We start from the raw sequence: 24,811 nt of genomic DNA, 5'->3' as shown, positions 1-24,811 counted from the left end.
GCTTATAATGCTGCTAGCAACAAAATTTTAAACTCCAGAGTACAATCTATTACTTCTATAAGGCGAACACACACTGTCATGGCATAACTTTACAGCGAGACAGTAATAAACCCAGCACAGAGAATTAATGTAAGACTAAAAGTAGAAAATCTATATAAATAAATAAATATTATACACTGCCTACATGGAGAATTTTAAAAGTAAGTTGGAAAAATTGTTAAAGCTCTGGGTATTGAATTTTACAACTACTGGCTATGAAGGTTAACTGTACTTAAGATAGGGTTTTCATAATACAGTCTTGCAGTGGTTGGTAACAGCAGAAAATGAGATAGAAGTGGACATGTTTTTTGAAGCTAAATTAAAACAAGGTGTAGATAACTGGAGAGCCACTAGGCTTAATAATACAGCAGGAATAGAGTGGCTGAGAATGGAAAAATGAACTATCACAAACAGTCATTAGGGTCTGTCAAGAAAACATTAAACTGATTTTCCTTATTACCTTAAATAAAATTTCATGTTTACAGCTCCTCCCACAAGTTACAAGTCCATTAAAAAAAAAGAAAAAAAAAAAAATATATATATATATATATATATATATATATATATATATATATATATATATATATATATAATGGCATTGTCATCAGGAAGTAGGTCCAATGAGGCATACATGGTGGTAATGCATAAAACCCAAAGTGGAAGAAAACTTCCATCTTTTATAATCCACATTAAGATATGGGCTTACCACCAAATCTAAATTTATGGATTTTTTAATGATTTGGGTACAGTAAACATATCACTGCAGAACAAAAATAAAATGGTTATTGCACATCTGGTTACAAAAAGTATAATATTAAAATAAAGAATGATACATCTGCACATTTAAATACACAGAGTTGATGGAACTATGTTCTTGAAGTTTGCAGTTATAAAGGATTTCATGAAGTGGTCTTTCCTACATAACCTAAGAAACCTCCATATGAAATCTTTTTTGTTGTTTTTGGTCTTTCCTACACCAGCCATTAAGCCACTTCCTGCTAGTAATCTCCCATTCACCCCAACAGCACTGTCTTAAATGCAAAGTCCTCCTCACAACACACAAATGTCATAACTCAGCTGAGGACACCTTATATTCAGTCTAACACCCAGTAATCAAATGTGAAATAAAATAAAATCTATAAAATATGGAATGTTATCACCCTGGCACTGATCTTAAAGAGTTGGCACTTTTGAAGTCCAAAGAACATTGTGCATATTTATTTGTGGTGTATAGCAACCATTTTGTGGATGACTAGGTATTTAAATTTGTTGAGGTAGGTTTCATAGCATGAGACATCATAGAGGGAGTTCTGTAAATGTCCATGATATGGAAAGTGGGCATGTTCAGAAAGTAGGACAGGCAGATGAATGTATCAAGGAGATGTAAGACTTTTGTCATACTTATGAAACTGCTTCTGGAGATGGTGATAAAGTTCTTAGATCAAAGTGCTAGAGATTATGTTGGAGCATTGGACAACATAGGTATTCAGGGAACCTAGCATAAGTGAAAGGAGAGAAGGGTAGCTGCAAAGGGGGAGTTTTAACACTGGGTAGAACTGATGAAGTTCTAGTCTTCTCCTGTCTTACTCATGTTTCTACTTGTAACTGTCAGATACAACACAATGTTTCTAATCCAACAACATAGGACTGTTTTATGAATATTTAATCTCTGTTACAAGCTACAGTCACAGCTATTCTTTTGTAGATATAGTTGCATTGTTTTGTTCTTTTTTTGCCACAAACACGCCATTCACCACAGAGCCAAAGTCCCACTATCTGCCCATTTGCTCTGCAACTAATACTAGTGCCTTGTACCTTACATCACCCCATATCATTCTCCTGCTTTCTAAAGCAATGTTGCTTTAATTGCATCCTCAAGCATAGAAAACTACAAATGGGGCTGAGAACCAGTGAGGCCACAGTCAAGGTTTTATACTGTGAAGGCTAAAGTTTACCTTAAGCCCTAGGAGGCCCCACTCCCCCCCAAGGCTTCACTTAATGAGGAAGAAAATATATGAATGTTTTATCATACTTGTTTGGGCAAACCCATATGCATCTCAGAAAATTGAACTAACTATATCCCATCACCCACAAGGGAATGATACTGTGTCAGAGTATAACTATGTCCTATAGCAAGTGAGGATAGCTGGCATCAGTCACACAGTCATCTCACAGCAGCTGTACTTCCAAAATCCCATATGCTAGTTAAATTAAGATGTGGCAGTATTGGCAAATGCCCTGCACCCTGTACTATCAGGCATGCTATTTCACAGTGTATTTTACTATTAAGTGGCAATGTTGAATGAAAATGCTTTTATCCACTTTTTTTGTTTTCAGCTCAGTTTATAGATATAGATGACTGTCATTGGTTGCTGCTGCTCAATGTTTTGCTACAATGCAGTGTGACCTTAGCGCTAGATGATTGCCATTTTTGAAGTGACACACTGACCCCATGGGCAAAAATGGGAAAAAGGGATTGTGGGTGGTTAGATTAATTACAACTCATACAAGCACTGCATCAATATTATAAATAAAATGTAAACATTGCTGACCTACAAAAAAAAAAATAAATAAAAAATTGGAGGCACCCTGTGAGGCAGCTGCTGGATTAGTTCGTCAAGGAAAAGTGTTTAATTGTTCTTTTTCACTCAAAAATACAAGAAAACCTGGTTCTGGGCTCTTAAATAAAAATACAGGAGTTTACAGTAGACAGAAACTGCTGGAAATCAAGCATACTTCATCGCCATGCTGCCAGACTGATGTTCCATTGTCTACAGAGTCTGTGGGGCCTACTGCAGTCTCAGATCTGTACGAGTTAAGGATCTTAACCCTGCATGCTGCTAAGTGCCTGAAACATGAGATGGGAGGTGCTGGAACAGACTGGTTAAGTAAGAAAAGAAACAGATGTGAAAGAACAAGAAAAAGAGGATGTAAGGCTGGTACTGTTGCTAAACTAAAGGCAAACCCTCACAGGCCTGCATTGTCCTCAATACTGCTTGCAAATGTGTGTTCTCTTGACAACAAAATGGACTACTTGAGGATGGAACTGTCTTCAAAGAACAAGGTGAGAGACATTTGTTTACTTATGATTACTGAGACATGGCTACATGCCAATATCAGTGACAATGCAGTTCATTTAGAGAGTTTCACATTGTATTTTGCAGACAGAAGCCAAGCACTGTGTGGAAAGGCTAGGGGAGGAGTCTGCATTTATGTTAATAAAAGATGGTGCAGTAACAGTGTGGCCATTATGTCTCACTGCTCTGAGAATCTGGGCTTTTTACATTCCTACAGAGATAAATGGAATCTGCATAACAGTGGTGTATACCCCACCTACTGCTAAGACAAATGAGGCACTCACAAAATTGTACCAGTCTACCTGTGACCTGCAGAAAAAACACCCTGGGCTTGCTCATGTGATACCTGGTGATTTTAATCAAGCTGATCTAAAGTGAATACTCCCCCATTACTACCAGAATGTAAACTTTCCAACAAGGGGTAGGAGTACCTTGGATAAAGTGTACACCAATATAAAGCAAGCCTACAAAGCAGTGCAGCATCCACACCTCGGTGGGCAGATCATTCTATTATGCTGGTGCCTGTTTATAAACCTGCTCTGGTCAGGGAGAAACCCACAGTGAAAGAGATCAGGATTTGGTCTGAGGGAGCATTATCAGCACTCCAGGACTGTTTTGAGTGTAGTAACTGAAGCATTTTCAATGAGGCATCCACAACAGACCAGGACATTGACCTAGATGAATATACTGATGCAGTGATGGCTTACATCATAAAATGCATTGATGATTTCACAGAGATCAGAAGCATCATCACAAGAGCTAATGAAAAGCCATGGCTTACAAGTAAGGTCTATGTTCTTCTGAAGGCACGAAATTCAGCATTCAGGGCAAATGACAGGGAAGTCTTAAGTGTGACTAGGGCAAACCTGAAGAAAGGCATACAAGAAGTTAAGAGGGAATATGGGAGGAAGGTATTAAACCACTTTGAGGACTTGAGGGATAACAGATGGTTGTGACAGGGGTATACAACAAATTACAGACAATAAAACAAAAGCTGCACAATGGGATGATAACACTAACTTCCTATATAGGCTAAATAACTTTTCTGGAAGATTTGGGGGGGAGGAACTCCACAACTGTGCAAAGGTTACACACAGAGCAGTATGATGCAGTACTCAGCCTTAGCCCTATGGAAGTAAAAAGGGTGCTACAGAAAGTCAGCCCCAAAAAGGCAGCCAGTCGAGATAATATATTGGGTAAGGTGTTAAAGAGCTGTGGAGACCAACTATCTACAGTACTCACAGATATATTTAAAAACTCACTTGGCCTAGCAAAGGTCCCTTCATGTTACAATGTAACAAATATCATCTATCTGCCTAAAAAAAGCCTCACCCTCCAGTCTGAATGACTTCAGGCCTGTTGCACTAACATCCACAGTTATGAAATGTTTTGAGAGGCTAGTCAAGAAATACCTGTCTACAGAACTACTATCAGCTTTTGATCCACTGCAGTTTGCCTACAGAAAAAACAGATCCACGGCTGATGCAATAGCTGTCACATTGCATCTTGCTCTTGAGCATCTGGAGAGCAAGGACAGCTGTGTAAGAATGCTATTCATTGACTTCAGCTCAGCATTTAACACAGTTAGCCCTATGCAACTGATCAATAAGCTAGTACATCTGGGCATCAGCAAATACTTCTGCAATTGGATCATGGACTTTTTGATTTATAGCCCACAGAAGGTTTGTTTGGGCAAGAATACCTCTAGGAGCATAGCACCCAACACAGGTGTTCCTCAGGGTTGCATTCAAAGCCCCCTATTGTTTATTATCCTAACCCATGACTGCACAGCAAACTTCAATACAAATCCTTTCATCAAGTTTGCTGATGACACCACAGTCATGGGTCTCATCAGGAGACAGGATGATGGTGCATACAGAGAAGAGGTTAACACAATCATTGCCTGCTATGCAAGAAACAACCTTGACCTGAATGTAAGTAAAACAAAAAAGATCATCGTAGACTACACTAAGAGGCAAACACCCCATATACTGCTCCTGATCAACGGTGAGACTATGGAGAGGGTATGCAGTACCAAATTCCTTGGAGTTCATATCTCTGATGATCGCTGTTGGTCAGGGAACACCTACCACATAGTGAAAAAAGCACACAAATGTCTCCACTTTTTGAGAAGACTCAAAAAGGCAAAACTACCATTGTCAGCACTTTCCACCTTCTACAGAGCAGCAATTGAAAGCATCCTAACATCCAGTTTTTTGGTATGGTATAGGAGCTGTTTGGTCGCAGATAAGAAATCACTGCAGAGAGTGGTGAGAGTTGCCGAGAGGATAACTGGCATTAGTCTACCCACAATCCAGGATCTTTGTACATTGAGGAGCCTAAAGAGAGCCACCAGAATACTAAACGATGCACCTCATCCTGCAAAGGATCTGTTTATGAGCCTGTCATCGGGTAAAAGATGCCGCAGTATTCAATGCAGGACAACTAGATTCAAAGACAGTTTTTATCCGAAGGTGGTCAGACTACTTAATTCCAATATTTGGTCTGATCACTGACAGGTCAGGAAGTTGGGACTTCCCATTCACAGTGCAATATTATTTTATCTATTATTTATTAAGCCCAGCCAATCATTATAATTTATACTACTAACCCCGGTGCAATATTTTTTTTCTTCAGCTACCACTGCTATGTGCTTGTTCATCCATAATGTTGTACCTGGTTTGTGCGCAATACTTTTACCTGAACTTTGCTGCTAGATGTGTATTTTTAGTATCTTAACAATTGTGTGTTTCTAGGAATATATGTAGCTATATACTTAAGTACAGAGTTGATTTATAAGACGGTGGTAGTATTATTATATGTTGTTTTAAACTATGCCTTTCTATGTATGTGATTTCTTTTTTGTCTGTCCTATGAGGAGCTGATTGCATGGAATCTTATTTAATCTACACTTGTGTAGATCTAAATGACAATAAAGTTACTTTTGACTTTTTTTTACCATAATGACAGCTGCAGAGAAGATAGGTGGTAGATTTTCTGGTAGTTTAACTCAGGGGATTGAAGATATGAACTGCAAATGAACTTCATCCTCTAGTCCTAGGTTTGAGACTTTCAGCCATTTTTCTTCTGTATGAGTCTTAGCACATCACTTAACCAGACAGTACTCCCAGGTCATCTCTGAAAGAGGCACATATACCCACTAGGATTAACAAATAATTAGAAATAGGTACTGCACTGTATGTCTGTTACTTCTGATAAGGGAAATGAGAATATCCAGTAAGATGCCAATTAAGTTTTTGCCAATTCAAACTCAGTTTGAGCAAAAGTCACTGAAAATATAAGAGCAAAGTTTGCTTGCCAAATGTAGGAGAGCTTCCCTACCTTAATTTTTACTAAAATAAATAAGAGGCAGACTGGTCTCTAAAGTCGTTGTTTGTCTTTCGGCTTTTCCCGGTAAGGGGTCGCCACAGCAGAACTCCGGTCTGCTAATGACTGGCAGTAGATTTTTACAAAACACCGAGGTGCCAGCTCGACACCCAACCTTCAACGAAGGTAAGCCCATTTATGCACGCATGTCTTTGAATGCTACCCAACTGTGGGGAGGACATGCAGACTCCACACAGAAGGCACTCCCAAGCCAAGCCGAGAATCAAATGGGAGAACCTCTTGCTGTGAGGTAACAACGCTACCACAGTACCACCGCGGCAAACAAAAAAGAAAATCACTTTTTTCTTCATTCAGCAAACTTACTTGTAGCAATTATCACAGAGTAAAAGGTTATTCAGTGACTTGCCTTCTAGTCATCCAAAATACCAGTGGAGAAAACATTCATGGTTTTAAATATTTAAAGATTGTGACCCTACACAGTTCTTCATACCAGCTGAGCAGCAATTTTCTGGAGCCAGTATAGTCTGCTGTAGAATGATAGTCAGACTGTGGGGATGTACCACAATGGAAGCACTGAAACTAAAATACAAGTCCGAGTGACAAAGCAGAAAGATGGCAAACACTTTAATTTCTTGCTGGAAAATAAGAAAGCTGCGGGTTCTATTCCCACACAGGTAGTTACACTAATTTTCCAGTACTGACACTGCAATGGAGTATAAGAGAGTGCTGCACTTCTGATCATGCCATAATTTGGATAAGACACTTTTTTAACACATTTATTGAATTATCACTTGTGACATAGTCACATTTACATTTATATAAAGGTAATCAAAATGTATTAAGTTAAAATGAACAAACATTATGCTTCACATATATTGCTATATATCATATAACCTAATCAACATTACATAAATTATTCAATTCCTGTCCTTTTTTAAAAACAAGAAATATCTTTATTAAACCATCATGACGTAAGCAATCATACATTTATATAAATGTATTTAGTTTGTCCAGCTGGGCTAGTGGCCCATTTTCAGTGGTGACCTGAGGAGAAAAGCTCCAATACATATGTAAAGTATATACAATATAAAGTATATAGGTTTACATCATTATAATATGAATGAAAAGGAAAAGGGAAAATGAAAACAACGCACACTGACACAATCCTAATTGCAAGCGTTTTACATCACAAATCATACTGACACACTCCCAGTTGCAAACATTATACATTACTTATAATCTACCTAATCATTTTAATATTACATAGCTCGTTTAAGTCCTACCATCTTTTAAACCTCATTCCTCCCCTGTATGTATTGTTCCCACAAGTCCCATTTTTTCCTATGTAGCCTTTCAACTTTTTTTTTTAAAGATCTTAGTTCCAGTTGTTTTATCTCTGTTACTATATTCACTACTTCTAATTTAGATTTTGATTTCCATTTTCTAGTAATTGCCTTTTTGGCAGCCACCATAATTAGAGACATCAAGGCCTTACCATGTCTAGGCAATTCTGATTCTGTATCATAGCTCAGTAAAGTAATCTCCCGTGTCACACCAATCTTCCCACCCAGCATCTCTGACAGTGCATCCTGTAGGGAATCCTTAAAGTCCACCAACTCACTGCACTCCCAGAAAATATGTTCCCAATTACCTCTTTTTACCCCATCAGACCTCCAACATTTACTATATACCTGAGGAAAAATTCTCTGGAGTCTACTTGGGGTATAAAATATATCTGAAACATTTCCAAGCAAAAATCCTAAATCTTCTAGATTTTGTTGCATATTTGAGAGATATACATATACCCTCTCATTGTTTCTTTGTGAATTGCTTATCCAATCTCTCTTCCCAATCTTTTCTAATCTCCTCTGATTGCTTCTTATAGTTATCATGCCATATTTTATATGCTGTACTAATTATTCATTTTTAATGGCAACTTTTGTTCTAGGTTCTACTAAAAACTCTACCTCTGCTGGTCTTTCATTTAGGACCCCCTGTTTCTTTCTCTCTGCCTATACTGTGATATCAATCCTTGATAGGGAAGGCAATCTCTAACTTGCAGTCCAAATAAATTCTTAGCATCTTCCCATTCTATCGTCCTTTCCTCTCTAGTTATTTGCTCCCGATACTTTGGTTCCTTTGAATAGTTTTCTCCAATAAATTCCACCCCCCTCTGGCCTACTGTCTATATCCCTAATTGTAGTCATTCCTATAAGCAGAATCACCTTTCTCCATTATCATTTGGATGAGACATTAAACTGAGGGCCCATCTGTCTGTGTTAGTTGTAGCTGAGGTGGATACAAAAGATCCTGTAGCACTTATAAAAAAAAAAAAAAGAGAGTATGGAAAATTCCCCAGTGCGCTGGCCATATTCCTCATAGTCAGTATAAAAACCACCTTGGGTCTCCCCTGAAAGTAGGCCATTGATCTAGTGGGACTAATCAGGGCAATAATGTGCAACTAAATAAATAACTCCAGTAAGGATCACAAGTACATTCATTTCATTTTCATGTGTTCAGATAAATAATTTGGAATATATATGTAATATATTCTTTGCTAGAGCCCCTTTATGACGTTTCTTTTCTTACATTTACTAATCTGTTACTTTCTTGCTTTCCAGTGTTATCTAGCTTGCCATAAAAAGTGCTTGGAGTCCTTGGCTATCCAGTGTGGACACAAGAAACTGCATGGAAAACTACAGTTGTTTGGTCGTGACTTTGAAGAGGTATCCAAGGCCAGTCCAGATGGTATCCCTTTTATTATCAAGAAATGCATTTCTGAGATTGAGAAAAGAGCAAGTAAAATAAAGGTAAGTGTGTCTAAATGTAAGTATAACTGCTCTGTACATCTGTCTACAGTAGTCCTGGGGGATGAGGGACATTGGATAGAATCAGTGGAAACAAAAGTACAGTTTTGTACCTACCATAAATGTAGATGTTCGAGGATTCCATTGCTGCAGTCCTTACTAATGGGTATAGTCCGCATCCAGTCGGCCCGAATACCAGAGTATAAGGCTGACGTCGGTCAGGGCGCATTAGGGGAGCGTCGATAGTCACTTGCCCCAGATGTCCAGGTAAACTCACCTACACTACCAAAACTGTACTATGTTCTTCGTTTTCCATTGCTGCAGTCGAATCCCAAAGCAGAGGCTGGCAAATCATAAAGAAGCAGGAGCTGACAACATGCCTTGCAAAACAGCTGTGGCAAAACCAGCCCTAGACTTAGAGTAGATAGGAAGGTGATAATGCTTAGAGAAAGTATGCACTGAACTCCAAGTAGCTGCTTCCAAAATATCCGAAATGCTGTTGAAGTGGCAGTAGCCCTAGTGGAATGAGGCCTAATCCCAGCTGGAACCTCCTTGCCATGATGGGAATAACAAAATGCAAAGCAAAAGCCAATCCACCTAGAAATAGTTTGTTTTGACACAGGCTTGCCCTACTCAAAGCAAAAGAAACAAACAACTGCTGAGACTGCCTAAAATCCTTAGTCCTGATTGCCTGTGTACATCTAAAGTATGCAAAATCTTTACCCCTTTATTTTGGGGGTCTGCATAAAAGTAGGCAAATGAATAGTTTGGTTTAAAGCCACACTAGAAACCACCTTAGGCATAAAGGAAGGATTAGTACGTAATGATACCCTATCCTTATGGAAAATCAAAAAAAGGACTCTGCCATAAGGGCCTGCAACTCAGACACCCTTCTTGCAGAAGTAATAGCCAACAAAAAGCAGTCTTCCATGACAAATATTTCAATTCAGCAGTAGCCGCGGGCTCAAAGGTTGTGAGAGTAAGTTTTTCCAACACAAAATTGAGATCCCAAGCAGGAGTAGGAGCTCTATGGGGGGTCTTATATTCTTTGCTCTCTAAACTGCTTGAACAACAAAGGGCAAAAAAAAAGGTGGGTCACAATCATAGTGAGCTGAAATTGCTGCAGCATGAATCTTAATAGAAGAAGGACAACCCTTTGTCCAATAACTCGGTAAGATATTGAAGAGCCACACTCAAATTAGGCTCAGAAATCTCAAATTCTTTGCTGTACTCAAAAAATAAAATCTCTTCCATTTTGCTGCGACACTCTCCTTTGTACTAGGTCGTCTAGCTTCCATAATCACATTTAAAACTTGTTGAGGAAGTTGAGACCCGCTGTGTTTCAACACAGAATATGCCAGGCTGTTAGATGAAGAGAGTGAAGCTTGATTGAGCAGATGACCGTCCTTCTGAGATATACAGAGATGAGAATCAGAGGTAAAGGCCATGGAGGCTTTTTTTACCAGACTCGTAGTAGTGGCTACCAGTGTTGCCGAGGCCAATCTGGAGCTATCAAATTCATCCTTGGCCTGTCTTGTCTGACCTTTTATAGTACCTTTGGAAAGAGAAGAGAGGGGTGGAAAGGCATACACATGAAGATTTTCCCAACTGAAAGACAGTGCATCCACTATCCAAGGTGTGAGAAGAAACCCCTTTGTGCAATACTTTGGCAGCTGGTGGTTTAGTGGAGAAGCGAACAGATTATGTCTGGAGTTCCCCATGACACTGTCAATGTCTGAAATACATGAAGATCCAGTTTCCACTCGTGGGATCCATGATTTGTCTGCTTAACACATCTGCTAAGTTTCTGTGCCCTGGCAGAAACCTTGCCTGAAAGAGTTAGTTGCAAAGCTTAGCGCAGTCTCCATAAAATCATTGCTTGCCTGCATAGAGATAAGAATGTGTTCCCCTTTGCTGTTGATGTACCACATGACAGTTGTGTTGTCTGTTAGAATCAACACCTGTCCTGGAAGAAGTACTCCTTGAAAGCCAGTAAAGAACTGGACTGCTAACATCTCCTTCATGTTGATATGTAGATGCTGTAGTCTGGCAGGCCACTTGTCTTGTATCCACTTTCCTTTTAGATGAGCTCCCCAAGCAATGTCGAGGCATCTGTCGTTAAAATCTGACTGCCTCTGGCGGTCACAGAGAATCCCTTGTTTAGGTGACATTCCTGAGCCCACCACAAAAATTCTCTTTGAAGGCAAGGTATTATGGGAATGACAGTGTCTAAATCCTGGCAGTGCTGTGTCCATACATTTTGAGATACCATTGTAACTTCCTCATATGCAGTTTGGCATTGGGAAGCACCAGAATACAAGATGCCATGAACCCTAATGCTTGAAGGACTGTCCTGCAGTCAGGACTGATGAGATAGTTGATGGAAGTAAAGTGATAGACTCATTTGTTTGTCCGGGGTTAAAAGCCATCTGGGCTGCTGTATTCAGTCTCACAAGCACATGTCTTGAGAGGGTACTAGACTGGACTTTATTTCGTTCACAGAATACCCTAGGCATCTTAGCACTGCTATAACATATTCCAGATGCTGTAGAAGGTCTTCCTTTTCTTGAGCCAGAATCAGGCAGTCGTCTAAGTAAGGATAGATTTGAATTCCTTGTAGCCTGAAGTAAGCTATCACTGGAGCCAGAACCTTTGTGAATACTCTGGGTGCAGTAGATAAGCCAAAGGGCAATGCAGAGAACTGATAATGAGAATCTCCAGCTCAGATACTTCCTGCAACTTAGCCTGATAGGCACATGAAGGTAAGCTTCCTTGAGATCTAAAGTTACCATCCAGTGATCTTTGCCCAGCAGAGGTAAAAGCTGTTGTAACGTCAACATCTTGAACTTGGGAATGTCCAGATAAGTGTTGAGGAGAGATAAATCCAAAATTGGTCTCCACGTGTTCCCCTTCTTTGGTACTAGGAACATGCGGGAATAAAATCCTAGGCCCCTTTCTGATACAGGGACTGGCTGAATGGCCCCCATTTGGAGTAACTGAGAAACTTGCTTGTGAGCCTCATTTCTTTGTGGAGGAGGGCATGCGGGCATTGTATGGAAATAAAACCTGTAACCGTGGGGAATAATGTCCAACACCCATCTGTCTTGAGTAATTAAATCCCAATTTTCTTTGAAAAGAGACAGTCGTCCTCCCAAAGGAGCTGCCAGGAATCTACTGGCAGCTGAAAAGGCAGGTCATTGGGTCTGCAGGACTGACCCCTGCCCTCACCAGAAGTCTGAGCAGGTGAACTCCTGTTCTAGACCTAAAAGAACCTTGAGCCCTGCCTAGACTGGGAGTCATAAGCAGGATATGTCCACCCCTTAGCAGGCCAATTTCTACTAAACTTGTGGCTGTACCTGCAAAAATCCTTAACAGTTTGCATAGACTTAGCTTTGTCCTCCATTTTCTTTAAAACTGCTTCCACAGGCGAACCAAACAACACATCAGACTGTAAAGGTGCATCCAAAATCCTTGTCTTAACATGCTCAGCCAAATTCTGATCCCTCAACCAGGCATGCCTGCGAAGAACAGAACTAGTGGCAGCCACCCTCGAGGAGGCCTGCACAGCATCAAAGCCAAATTGCAAAGAATGCTTGCCCACTTGTTCAGACACATAAACCAAATCCAGCAACTCTTTACACTCAATACCTTCCGCCAAAGCATCCACCTTAGACTTCAATTGTGAAAGGAGATAATTTTGATATTTCAGCATGTGAAACTGACAATTCAATGCTCTCATGGCTAGAGTGGAAGAAGTATACAGTTTCTTACCCCACCTATCCAAAGCCCTCGCCTCTTTGTCAGTGGGAACAGGATTTCTAACCACAGAGGCTTTAACACCTTTAGGCCCCTGAGAAACAGTTTCTGGGTCCGCCTAGGACTCTTAAACAAATACTTATGAGCTTGGGCACCCTATAGTACCTATCAGGTTTAACAGGAGCAGGAGGCAAAGAATCAGGGTTCAGGGAAGCCTCTGCAAAAACATCTTCCACCACAGTCAACACAGGAGGTATAGCTAAGGGCCTATGCTGGGGTAAAACAAGAATTCCCTAAGCCTCTTCCTGGAATCAGAGTAATCCTGGCCTTCCCATTTAAAGTGCTCCCTCATGGAATGCAGAGTCTCTGAAAATGAAAAATCCTCAGGAGGAGAAGGAGTGGCATCATCCACATCAGAATCAGAATAAGGAGGATACTCCTGCAAATCATCCATGAAGACTCAGAAGCCTCTGAACCCTGTTCAAAACTGGCAAACTCGGTTCCACCTAGGCCTCTTATCAGGAGGGCATAGAACCTCTAATCATAGTAATCAAATCTTCTGCCATTTTAAGCATATGTTTCTTAGGTACAGAACCCGCCCCACTGAAGCTGAAATTGGCCTACCTCTAAAGAAGCTTTAGCAACAGAAGGAGAGGCTCTAACTACTTTGGGAAGAGAGGGAAGAATAGGTACCCTCAGCCTGGCCTGCCTCCTGAGATGGGACATCCTGTAACAGTAAAGTTTCTGCCGGAGACTCCATAGAAACTCCTGGCAAAACCTCTGGCTCCACTGAGCCTCCTAAAGAACCGATGTCCGGGACTGCGGTTCTTCAACCCTATTTGTCCTTGCGCTTCTTCATCCGGCGGCATTTTATAATTTTCCCAAACACTAACCTGGCACAGTCTAACCTCCTCTTAATAGTGCGTTTGTTAAACCTAGCACAAGGCGGCAACCAACAACGTCGTGCTCAGGCCCTAAACAAGGTATACACAAAGTATGGAAATATCTGTTTCCAATACAGTTATTCACTTTTTCTGACATCCGGTTGAATACTGAGGCAAGAAAAACCAAAATGTTCAACTCTGATTCGGTCTGAAACTCCGGTTTGGAAATATCTCAGAACGCCAACCTGCACTCGCAAAACTGCTTCTGCATCGGACCAAAGACTGAGGATATGGCGCGGTCATGCTAGTACCCTGGTCTAATGCGCCCTAGGACTGCAGCAATGGAAAACGAAGAACATCCTGCAACTTCAGTTTGATGGCATTGCTGCAATTCGATAAAAGGCAGTGAATTCCCTTTTTCTGCCCTTTCTGTTGGGCTAGGTGCACCTCATTCAATGTTTTAGTTTAAACCGCAAATGCTGTGTTTGTAAGACAACAGCTCTTGTAGCTTGGGGTGAAAGATCAAAACAAAGCTAGTATCCAGGCTGTCTATACTGTTTCTTCCCTGTAAATATTATTTTGTTTATCTTATTGTTGCTAGGGTAACATTTAGATTCAGTACCAAGCATCTAGCTTTTCCCTGACTCTGCAGCTTTCCAAAAATTTCCTTTTAGCTGAATTACTTTTTTCTTTTCCTAGCAAATTATTGAATCCTTGAAGTATGTATCATGCAGTAGACTTTCCCACACATTTTCTCTTCCTAGCCCTGTCATTGCTAGGGAATGTGCAGCTACTTTATATATTATTTGTGCTTGGCAGCATCGGGATGCAAAATTAGGGGAAAAACATACCTAATCATATGACAGCATGGTGTATCACATCCGAACAATCACAGACAGCCCCTATTATTATTTTTACTGGTAGTCACAACCTTCCTATCCAGACTGTGCTACTCTGATCCTTTATTGACCTTTGTTGCTTATTTGACAGACGTCTGTCTGCTTCACCTCAACTCAAACACTATGATGTTCTTCATACTAATCACTGCTGCAGTAGCCTTGGCTATTTGGGATATATCCTGTCAAGGATATAACAGCCAACACAGCCAGTCTGCTTCTAATGCTTCAGGGCACCTTCCACATGCCCAAACTGTCAAGCAGCTTATGCTGACCTGAACTGATTAAAAGACAAGTTTGGGCATGAAGCCCTTCAGAGCTTTACTGCTGCTGATGCCTCTGAGGATTGAAGGTTGGCTTGTGCTTTCCTTTGGGGAAAAAAACTTCCATTTTTATAGATTTTACTGATGTTTTATTACTTTCGTCTTCAAGAAAGTTATTTTAAAGCTAGGAGAGTTGTGTTTTAATGGACTGTCTTGAGACTGTAGCATACTTTTAAATGAAGCACTCATATTTATGTCAGTTTAAAAGTAGTGTTAACTAACTGGTACAATATTTTCAGTGGAGAAATTGTGTTTATTTTTCCAATGTGTGACTGCCATAGTATCTGAAACTGCTTTTTACTGTGCTTTATTTTTTATAAACAACTTTATTGATTTTGACATATAAGTAATCAATTACATAAAATGTATAATAAAAATTCAGCAATAATACAAAACAAAAAAACAAAAATATAACACAACTAAAGTATTTACAAAGGTGTCTGCTATATAAAAGTTACAAGAAACTTTAAGATAAATAAAACTACTTTTATAGAAGTATAACTACTACTATAGGATTGCTTGAGCTGCTGTGTGAACCTGGCCCAGTGCTTTTAGCTACCACCTAGCTCTCAAACCTGCCTATACTGCATTGGAGAACAGTTTTTTTCCTACCCGAGGAACAAGGACCCCGTCTAACTCCCTCCAGTCTCAGAATTTGAGCTACTTATCCCTGCTTTATCTCAAGTACAGCGAGAGTGAAAGTATGTGTAATTAATAACACTACCAGTAGTGCCCTATACTTGTTTATTTTATTGCATTTTGGTGGCTCAAAGTGCTCTGCCAGGATAACCAGCAGCCTTCCACTCTTCATTCTGTACTCTCAATTCCCTTTTTTTCTCACCTACTGGCCAAAGATACCTGGACTCTTACTCTTTCCTCTAAACCGGGACACTCACTCCCACTCTTACCCTACTTGCACTAATTACCTCTGTCCACTAGGTGGCAGCCTGCTCCCTATAGGCCTTGCTAGCCTTTTTGTTTTTCACAGCCTGCAATAGACACTGTCCTCTGCTTCTTAGTCCAAAGAATTGGTCCTAAAGTATAGTGCATAATAACGTCCAACACCAATTTTCTATTTAGTTTCAGATACTCTCCTAGAACTATACTTATCTTACTGTTTTTTTATATTCAGTAGATTACTCTTGGCTACTTATCTGCTATAGCCTGCTGTGCTGCTACTGATTGTTCTTTTCTGCTTTACCTCTCTTGGCTCTACCCGCTCCGTTCGCCCTGCAGGCTCACTCCGCTCCCCTACCCTACCCCCAAATCCCACCCACCCCCCAGGGCCCCTAACCTTATACATACAAACAACACCCTCCTTCTCCTCCAACCACTTACATCTATCCCCTAAGTAACCTCCCCTTACATCACTACAATCACTATTCCAACCAGCCCTAGCTCATCATCTTCCCTCCAAATAACATCCACTAACAATTAATCATAATGCACACACTTACCTCCCGAATTCAACTAAATTTTCTAGTCACTCTCTTACTCCTACCATCTTTAACCGCAGCCTAATAACCTCCTATGAACAGCCGAACTATTTTCATCTTCATCTCCCTAATAGGATAACAAGTGCTATACCTCTAAATAACTTTCCTGAGCACATGAATATTACATTTCTCACTAACTACTTACTTCCCAAATATCATAGATTGACTAATATCAAATATAACTATCTAAGAGACAGAAAGCCTTTCTACCACTTTGATAACCTTCAAAATCCACTAAACAAAATATTATACATCTCCTTAACAACTGGAGACATCCACCCTAATCCTTGACCAAGACATAAAAATAAACACAGAACCAGAAGCCCATGCCCCTATTACCCCTTCAATCTCATCTAAATCTCATAACTCTCTCCTTATTGGCCACCTAAATATTCATAGTACAGGCAACAAAGTTACCCACCTGCATGGTTTCCTTGACTTCCATTCTTTTGATATCCTTTGTTTAACTGAAACCTGGCGAAAACCATTGACTCAAGATACTGCAGTCATTCCACCTAGGTACAATATCTTGAGACAGGACCGCATAGCCAAAAAGGGAGGTGGTGTAGCCATTCTCTACAAACAAGGGCTTCAAATATCTAGATTTAACCTTACCCACCCTCCTGAAGCCCATGTAGAAATAATCTGCACTAGAATACAACTTAACTCCAGTAAATCCCTAAATGTAATATGTATCTACTTACCCCCTGGTAAAAACATCAACACCCTGGAAAATATCCTTGCACAGCTCTCATCAGAATTTCCTCAGGAGACAATAATTCTAGGTGACATCAATATTGACTGGAAGTACTGCTCCATGGAAACACCTACCTCCCACATTAACCTTCACGGTTTCTTTCAAACCATTAACTCCCCAACTAGAATTAATAAACCCAACAACAGAGAATCCATCCTAGACTGGATTCTAATAAACAATCATCAACAACTGTATAATGTTGGAATCCTCCCTGATGATGTAAGCAATCATTCTCTTACTTATATTATCAGGCAAAAAACAAGCTTATCTAACAGAATCATATTTAGAACTATCAGAAGCAACACAAACTTCAACCCTGACCACTTCCAAACTGAACTAGGGTTGGGAGGGTGGCCTAATGGTTAAGGTGTTTGCCTTACAAACAGAAGGTGCATGGTTTGAGTCTCACAAGGGATAATTGGCTAGGCTTAAAATGGCTCACAAGGGCAGTTAGCTTAGTACTAATCTATGAACCTATGAGCTAATTGGTCACCCTTAAAATATCTCCCATTGGATGAAGCAGTTACCTATTTCAACTCAAACTTTCTAGCAATCCATGACTGCCATGCTCCTAAGCGCTCTATCTAAATTAAATCTATAACAGCCCCCTTGGCTTACAAAGGAAACCAAAGAAAAAATTCAGTATAGAAATAAAATCTGGAACAGGTGGAGAACTACTAGAAACCCCTTAGACCAACATATGTTCAAAGAAATTAGAAATAAGACAAAAAAGCCATACTTGATGATAAAAAAAACTATTATGGCCACTTCCAGCAATCAAACCAAAACAATCCAAAAAAAATTTGGTCTAGCTCCTAGTGGTGCAAATCCTGACAATCCAAAGCAAACTGCTAATGCCTTTAATTCCTACTTTACAGATATCATCCAAACACTGGCAAATCAGCTCACAGCTGACAGTTCTTCTCTCCCAACTCATGCCACAAACTCTCTTCCAACACTCCACTTTCAACCAGTTCCTACTTCCCTGATCTTCAAGCTCTTACACAAACTAAAACCATGCACTCCTTCAGCAGACCTACTACCTTCTGAATATCTACAAAAAGCAGCCAAAGCTATAGCAAACTCTGTATCACTGCTGATAAATAGAACCATACAAGAAAGCACCATATCAACCACCTGGAAAATCTCCCACATCATTCCCCTACACAAGAGTGGAAATTCCAAAGAATTTTCTAACTAACGTCCTATTGCGCTTCTCTCCCCCCTGGCTAAAATAATGGAACAGTGTATCCATAAACAATTACTGGAACATCTTCTCCAGAATAATCTTCTGGCCAACTGTCAACATGGTTTCAGACCCTTTCATAGCACAACTACTGCCCTATTATCCTTCACTAACTACATTAATTTCAACCGCAATAACAACACTCTCTCCTCTGCTCTTTTTATCAACCTCTCTAAAGCATTTGATATGGTCAACCATAATCTGCTTATTAAAATTCCACAATCCTTTTTTCTTGATACAATGGTTATAACATGGTTTCAGTCCTATTTAGATAATCAACAGGCTGTCCTATGGGAAAACAACCTATCATCCCATCTCCCTGTTACCCTTGGCATCCCTCAAGGGTCCATACTGGGAACACTACTCTTTTCAATATTCATCAACAACCTTAACCAAGCTATTCCCCAAGCAAACTGTGTACAATACACAGACACTCAACAATAATCTGCTCCTCCAAATCATAAACCCAACTGCAGTCTCTAACCCAAAACATGTTTAATATAACAGAGAACTGGTTCCTACAACGTTGCCTCCTTTTGAACCCTAAAAAAACTAAACTCCTCCTTTTTTCTCCTACAAGGAAGTCACCCCCAATCAATTTCTCAGTCTCTTCCAATAATGGCATACTTATATCCCCTGATCCTACTACTAAACTTCTAGGGGTAACTATAGATAACAACCTAAACTTTGATACCCATATCAATAATACCATAAAAACTGTTAACAAAAAAACAGGATCTCTACAAAATAAGGCCTTTCCTCTCTCCCTTAGCCAGGGCCATTATTGCCCTTTCCCATTTCATCTCCACTCTTCTCTATGCTTCATCAATATATCTACACAAACTGGAAACCTCTTATAACAACATTGCCAGATTTGCTACTTCTTCTCCTTTCAAGACTCATCACTGTAACAATCTGAAGCAGTTAGATTGGTTAGAATTTCAAAATCAGATCCACTTTAACCAATTGCCTATTGCTCATAAGATCCTCTACCACCCCACAAATACCTCAATACTGTCTAGCCTTATCACCCAATATAGAAATCTCAACACTTTACGATCATCTAGGAAACTTCATGTTGCTACCTGCAAATCTAACAGCAAGGCAGGAAGTGCCCTGTTCTCTAATGCAGTGGGCAAAAATTGGAACCAACTCCCTAATGAACTAACATCATTGTCCTCCTTTACACTGTTTAAGAAAAACCTTAAATACTATCTTAAAGCACATTGGTTATGTCCCTGTTCTAATCCAGATTAACCCTACCTTGCACCTATATGTCCTAATGTTGAAACTTTAAGATGTATCTGTAAAATAACTTCGATACCTGAATTTCTATGCTACTGTAGATTGTACTGGTTATAAGGGAATTTTTCTGCTTGTGTTTTATTGTATAAATTTTTTCTCTATCATTACTGTTAACATTTTTGTCTGACAAGCAATCTCTAACTTACTATAATGTTATGTTATGTTCTATTTTTGTTTCTTGTCTTTTATGTGGAGCTTTTCTCCCTGGGCCTCTACTGAAAATTGACATGTATCCAGTTAGACTACCCCGGTAAACAAATGTAAAATAAATAAATAATAAACTATTTCAAAGATTTAATGACTATTGTCTAATAAGACTTTTAACTTATACCACATATTATACAATGAAGTAGTTCTAATGGAGCTAGATTTAATGATCAACAATTCCAAGTAGCAAATTTCAGTTATAGTACCCTTGAATTCTGAGAAAGAGAGTGAAGTTTCAGACTTCCAGTTTCTAGATTAACCTTTCTGGCAGCAGTTAAGATGGAGCACACCAAGGGATATTTAATTTTTTTTCACACAAGCAGGAACTGGTGTTACTGTGCTTTTTATGCATAAAAAAGTAACTTTTGTGTACTGATAGATTTACTGGCATTTGTTGATTGACATTCCTGGGATAGAAACACCATTTTTGTCTTGACCATAGAACAGACTGTCGGTCCTTCTTCCACACACAAAAAGAAAAAGTTAATCAAACAGCCTTTGCCACCACTGCAGGCTAGCAATTTTCCTCAGCTGCAGATGGGTGACTCTACTGTGGCCATTTGCTGTACCTCATACCACTCATCTTTTACCCCCGATCCCTTTGGTGGATCACCTACAGCCACTATGGAGCGGGGTTAGCCACATTTTCTGTGGTTGTTGGGAGTCCCCTCAGTGGACAAGGGAGAGCCACTCTTGTTGGTCCTGGGAGATGGAACAGGGAAAGCTTATCTGCTGTGTCAGAATGCTGTGCCCATCCCAGGGGAAGCAGTAGCTGCCATTAGCTACACGACTGGACTAATTTTTCCTGTCAAAAAGAAACAGAAAACAAGCATGTATCTACTCCTCTTAAAACGTCTTTGGACAGGACTAGTTTACTGGGACTGGTTTATTGTTTGATTCAGGCTGTTGATCCTTTATGTAGAGTAGCTTCTGGTAAAAAAAAAAAAAAAATTGATAGGGAGGGATGCCTCTTTTGCTGAACAGATTCAAGTTTCTGAATTTGAACAGAAAGATGCAGAAACAGATTCAGGTTTTGTGCTCAGATTTCTGATTCAGATTCAGGGAAGTGGTTACTTTCTGACTCTCCCTGAGCAGGGTTCTCTTTCTCAGAGACTATTGCTAGAATGACCCTGTGTTTTCAGTGGGAAAACACTAAGGTTTCTCAGTTACTCAGTAAATACTGAGTTGTTGCAGAAGGATTTTCAAGAACCCACACCCATTCATCCTGTCCTGTCTGCTTTAGAGGATGTGTGTCATACAGCCTGCAATTTTCCTGATAGCCAACTGTCCCTAAAAAGGCAGAGAGAATGTATACAGTTTATCAGTCTTTTAAAAGTTTATACATTACTCCCAAACCTGACCCTGCAGCTATAGCTTTAGTTGACTCCCCTGATTCTAAGCACATAGTTATTTCCAATCCCACTCTAATATGAATGGGAAAATTATTGCTAGGTATGGGGAAAAGTGTATACTTCTGCAAGTTTGATTTTTCAGAATTTTAAATTATCAGGCTCATATGTAAAGTTTGTTTTGACATATTGCTTTATCTTCAGTTTCTTCTTGTGAAGAAAAATCTGCTTTAAATAATGTAGTTTCTTCTACTGCACAGGTCACTACTCATTTTTGCAGTGTGTGTGTATATGACTCAGTTGATACTTCTTCCAGGGTTATGACTACTGGTACTGTTTTAAGGAAGTTTGCTTGGCTGCATTCTTGGAACCTCCCAGATGACATACAAATGAGATTTAAAATGTTCCCTTGGATAGAGATGTAGTGCTTGCCCCTCTGCTTCAGAGGTGATCAAAAAGTGTGATGAAAGGGGCAAGATGATCCAAGGAATCTCTAAGATTTTCAGCCCTCTTTTCTCCAAACAGTCCAAGAGATTTTCTTTCTCCTTACACAATTTTGCAAAAAACAGAATAAACAGTCTCAACAGAATTCAGTTAAACATATGTTTAAGAAGATGTAGTGAAAATGTTACAAAAAGAAGTCTCAAACTTCCCAAAACCAAGGACAATCTAACAAGTCTGGATAACTATTCAAGAGACCTTGTGACCACCTCTCACTCTGGTCCCTTTTCTCTTCCAGAAAGTCTGAATCTCCATTTTCTCTTTGGCAACAGATAGTTTCAGATAAATGGGTTCTGAAAATCATTCATCAGAGTTACAGATGGCAATGGGAGGAAATTCTTCCTTTCAAGGGTGGTATTCCTCATCCTGCAGATCACACATTTTTATTTTTTCCTGTTCTTAATAACATACTGTCCCAAGGAGCGAAAGAACCAGTTCTTCCTTCCCAGGTGGGGAAGGGGTTTTATTCAAGGATGTTCCTAGTCTCAAAAAAAACGAGAATGCTTGGAGACCAGTTCTTGATCTTTCGTTTCTAAACCTGTTTGTGATAGTGCCCAAATTCAAAATGATGTTACTTCACAACCTGTTGCCCCTTCTTCCTCTTTCAAGTTTCCTGGTAACACTAGATTTAAAACATGCTAATTACCCCACCTCTATTCATCCAGACTTCAGGCATTTCTTAAGGTTGTGTGTGTCTGGGTCATATCAGTTTTCTGCCTTAACCTCTGGACTTTTCACTACACCAAGACTGTTCATAAAGTGTCTAGCTCCAGTTATAGCTCATTGCAGGCTACTGAGTATCCACATTTTTCCATATTTATATGACTTACTTATCATTGCAGAGTCTTTTTTCAAAATGTCAGGAATCTCTTGCACAAGCTGGGATAACAAGATAACATTCAAAAGTCTTTCTTGACTCCCTCACATAGGATTGTGTTCCTGGGATGTCAACTAGGCACCTCAGTTCAAAGAGCTTTTATTCCACAGAAAGAAATATTTATTTATTTAGATCTATTTCTAGGGTTTTCCACACAGACTTCAGTCACTGTTAGGGAATACCGCATGATTTGGGGTCTCATGGCATCTATGATTTTCATGATACCCATAGCACGACTCCATGTGAGAAAGATGCAGTGGTATATAAAATCTCTTTGGTCCAAGTATCAACACCCTTTATCTCAGATCAGAAATCACTTGGTGGAGACAGCAGATATCCTTAAATCCAGGTGTCCCTTTATCCCTTCTTCCTCCAAAGCAGTCATGCAGTCAGTCACCACAGATGATTTGGACTTTGCCTGGAGAGCAGTGTCAGAAGGGATAAAAGTGTAGGAGGTGTGGCACACGAAGGACAGATGCAAGCACATAAATATCAACAAGATGCTAACCCTAATCAAGGTACTCAACTGTCTAAACCATCAAACCATCTTTATTCCTCAGGACTTCTTCAAATGGTTATAGACAATATCACAGTTATGTGCTACATCAGCAAGCAAGGGGGGACCAAGTTGTAGTCCCTTTGCAGACTAGCTCTGTTAGATTGGGATGTAGCTTCACAGCACAAACTTACTCTACAGGCATCCTTTATTCCATAAGAGCAAAATTATGTGGCAGACAAGCTGAGCAGAACCACAGCAAACCCTCACGAATGGAAACTAGATCAGGGGGTCTTCCTAGATGTCATTGGTGCAGTTCCTCAAGTAGACCTCTTTGCCTCCTCACTGAACAATCATCTGGCAAAATTCTGCACCATGACCCCATTTAAGAAGGCCTGGAAGACAGATACCTTCTCTTTTCCTTCCTTTGGACAAGAATACTCCTGTATGCCTTTCCAACTTGTCACTAATATCCAAAGTACTTCTGAAGATTCTGAAGGAATCCATCAAGATCATTGTGGTGATTCCCTTCTGGCCCAGGCAACCATGGTTCTCCATTCTTTTGGAAATAGCCAGGTGTAGTTATCACAAGCTTTCTCACAGAATGGATCTACCCATACAAGAACATGGGGTGCTTGATACACACCAACATCAATCGTCTTCAGCTGACTACCTGGATGATAGGGTCTTAATTCCTTTTAGACACCCATTTTCTGAGACTGTGCAGCATGTACTAATGTAGGCAAGAAGGCCTGCTACTAGAAAATCATATATTAGGAAATGGAAACGGTTTTCTAATTGGTGCCAACAAAACACCCAGCTCCTATTCAGGGCTAGCTGTTCTCTTGTTTTACAATACTTGCGTGAATTACTATCCTATGGCTTTTCTTATTCCTCTGTCACAGTTCATTTTTCATCTATTTCAGCATATCTGCCCATGAATCCTCCTCTTTCAAGGAAGTCTCATCTGAAAGTGTTCGAGAAAGAGGTTTTGCATAAGAGGCCTCCAAGAAAACTGGTGGCTCCTCCTTGGGATCTTAATTTTGTGTTAGGGAAGCTGACACTTAGTCCATTTGAACCAGCTAATCTGACTGACTTGAGGTTCTTAACATGGAAAATAGTTTTGACTGATTTCTCTGACCTATGCAAGAAGGGTGTCTGAGTTGCAAGCTCTTATGGTGACTCAACCCTACCTCATTTTCCACAGAGACAGGGAGTCTTTTAGAATGAATCCTTATTTTATGCCTAAAGTGGAATTGGAGTTTATGACAAACTATCCATCTCCCCCGTTTTCTATCTTAAACCTAAAAAATGAGGGAGAAAGGAAACTCCATAGCTTGGATGTCCACAGACAAGCCAGGTACTATCTTGACAGGACTAAATCTTTCAGATCTTTGGATTTATTGTTCATTTCATGTGAAGGTAAGAAGAAGAAGGAAGAACATGT

General features: G+C 39.8%; 1 protein-coding gene across 3 annotated transcripts in view; it reads left to right on the top strand.

Annotated features, from left to right (window-relative positions):
- Positions 1 to 24,811, top strand: part of ARHGAP45 (Rho GTPase activating protein 45) — a 786,168-nt gene that overhangs the window by 600,233 nt on the left and 161,124 nt on the right. For all 3 annotated transcript variants that reach the window (XM_044053816.1, XM_044053817.1, XM_044053815.1), the window contains one exon: positions 9,086 to 9,274. In XM_044053816.1, the coding sequence (XP_043909751.1) occupies positions 9,086 to 9,274 (189 nt within the window). The remainder of the gene's footprint in view (positions 1 to 9,085; positions 9,275 to 24,811) is intronic.

This window comes from Protopterus annectens, chromosome 13.part0 (genome assembly GCF_019279795.1).
Source record: "Protopterus annectens isolate FY-2018-M chromosome 13.part0, PAN1.0, whole genome shotgun sequence".
Classification (NCBI taxonomy): Eukaryota; Metazoa; Chordata; order Ceratodontiformes; family Protopteridae; genus Protopterus; species Protopterus annectens.
This window is presented reverse-complemented; position numbering and strand designations above follow the sequence as displayed.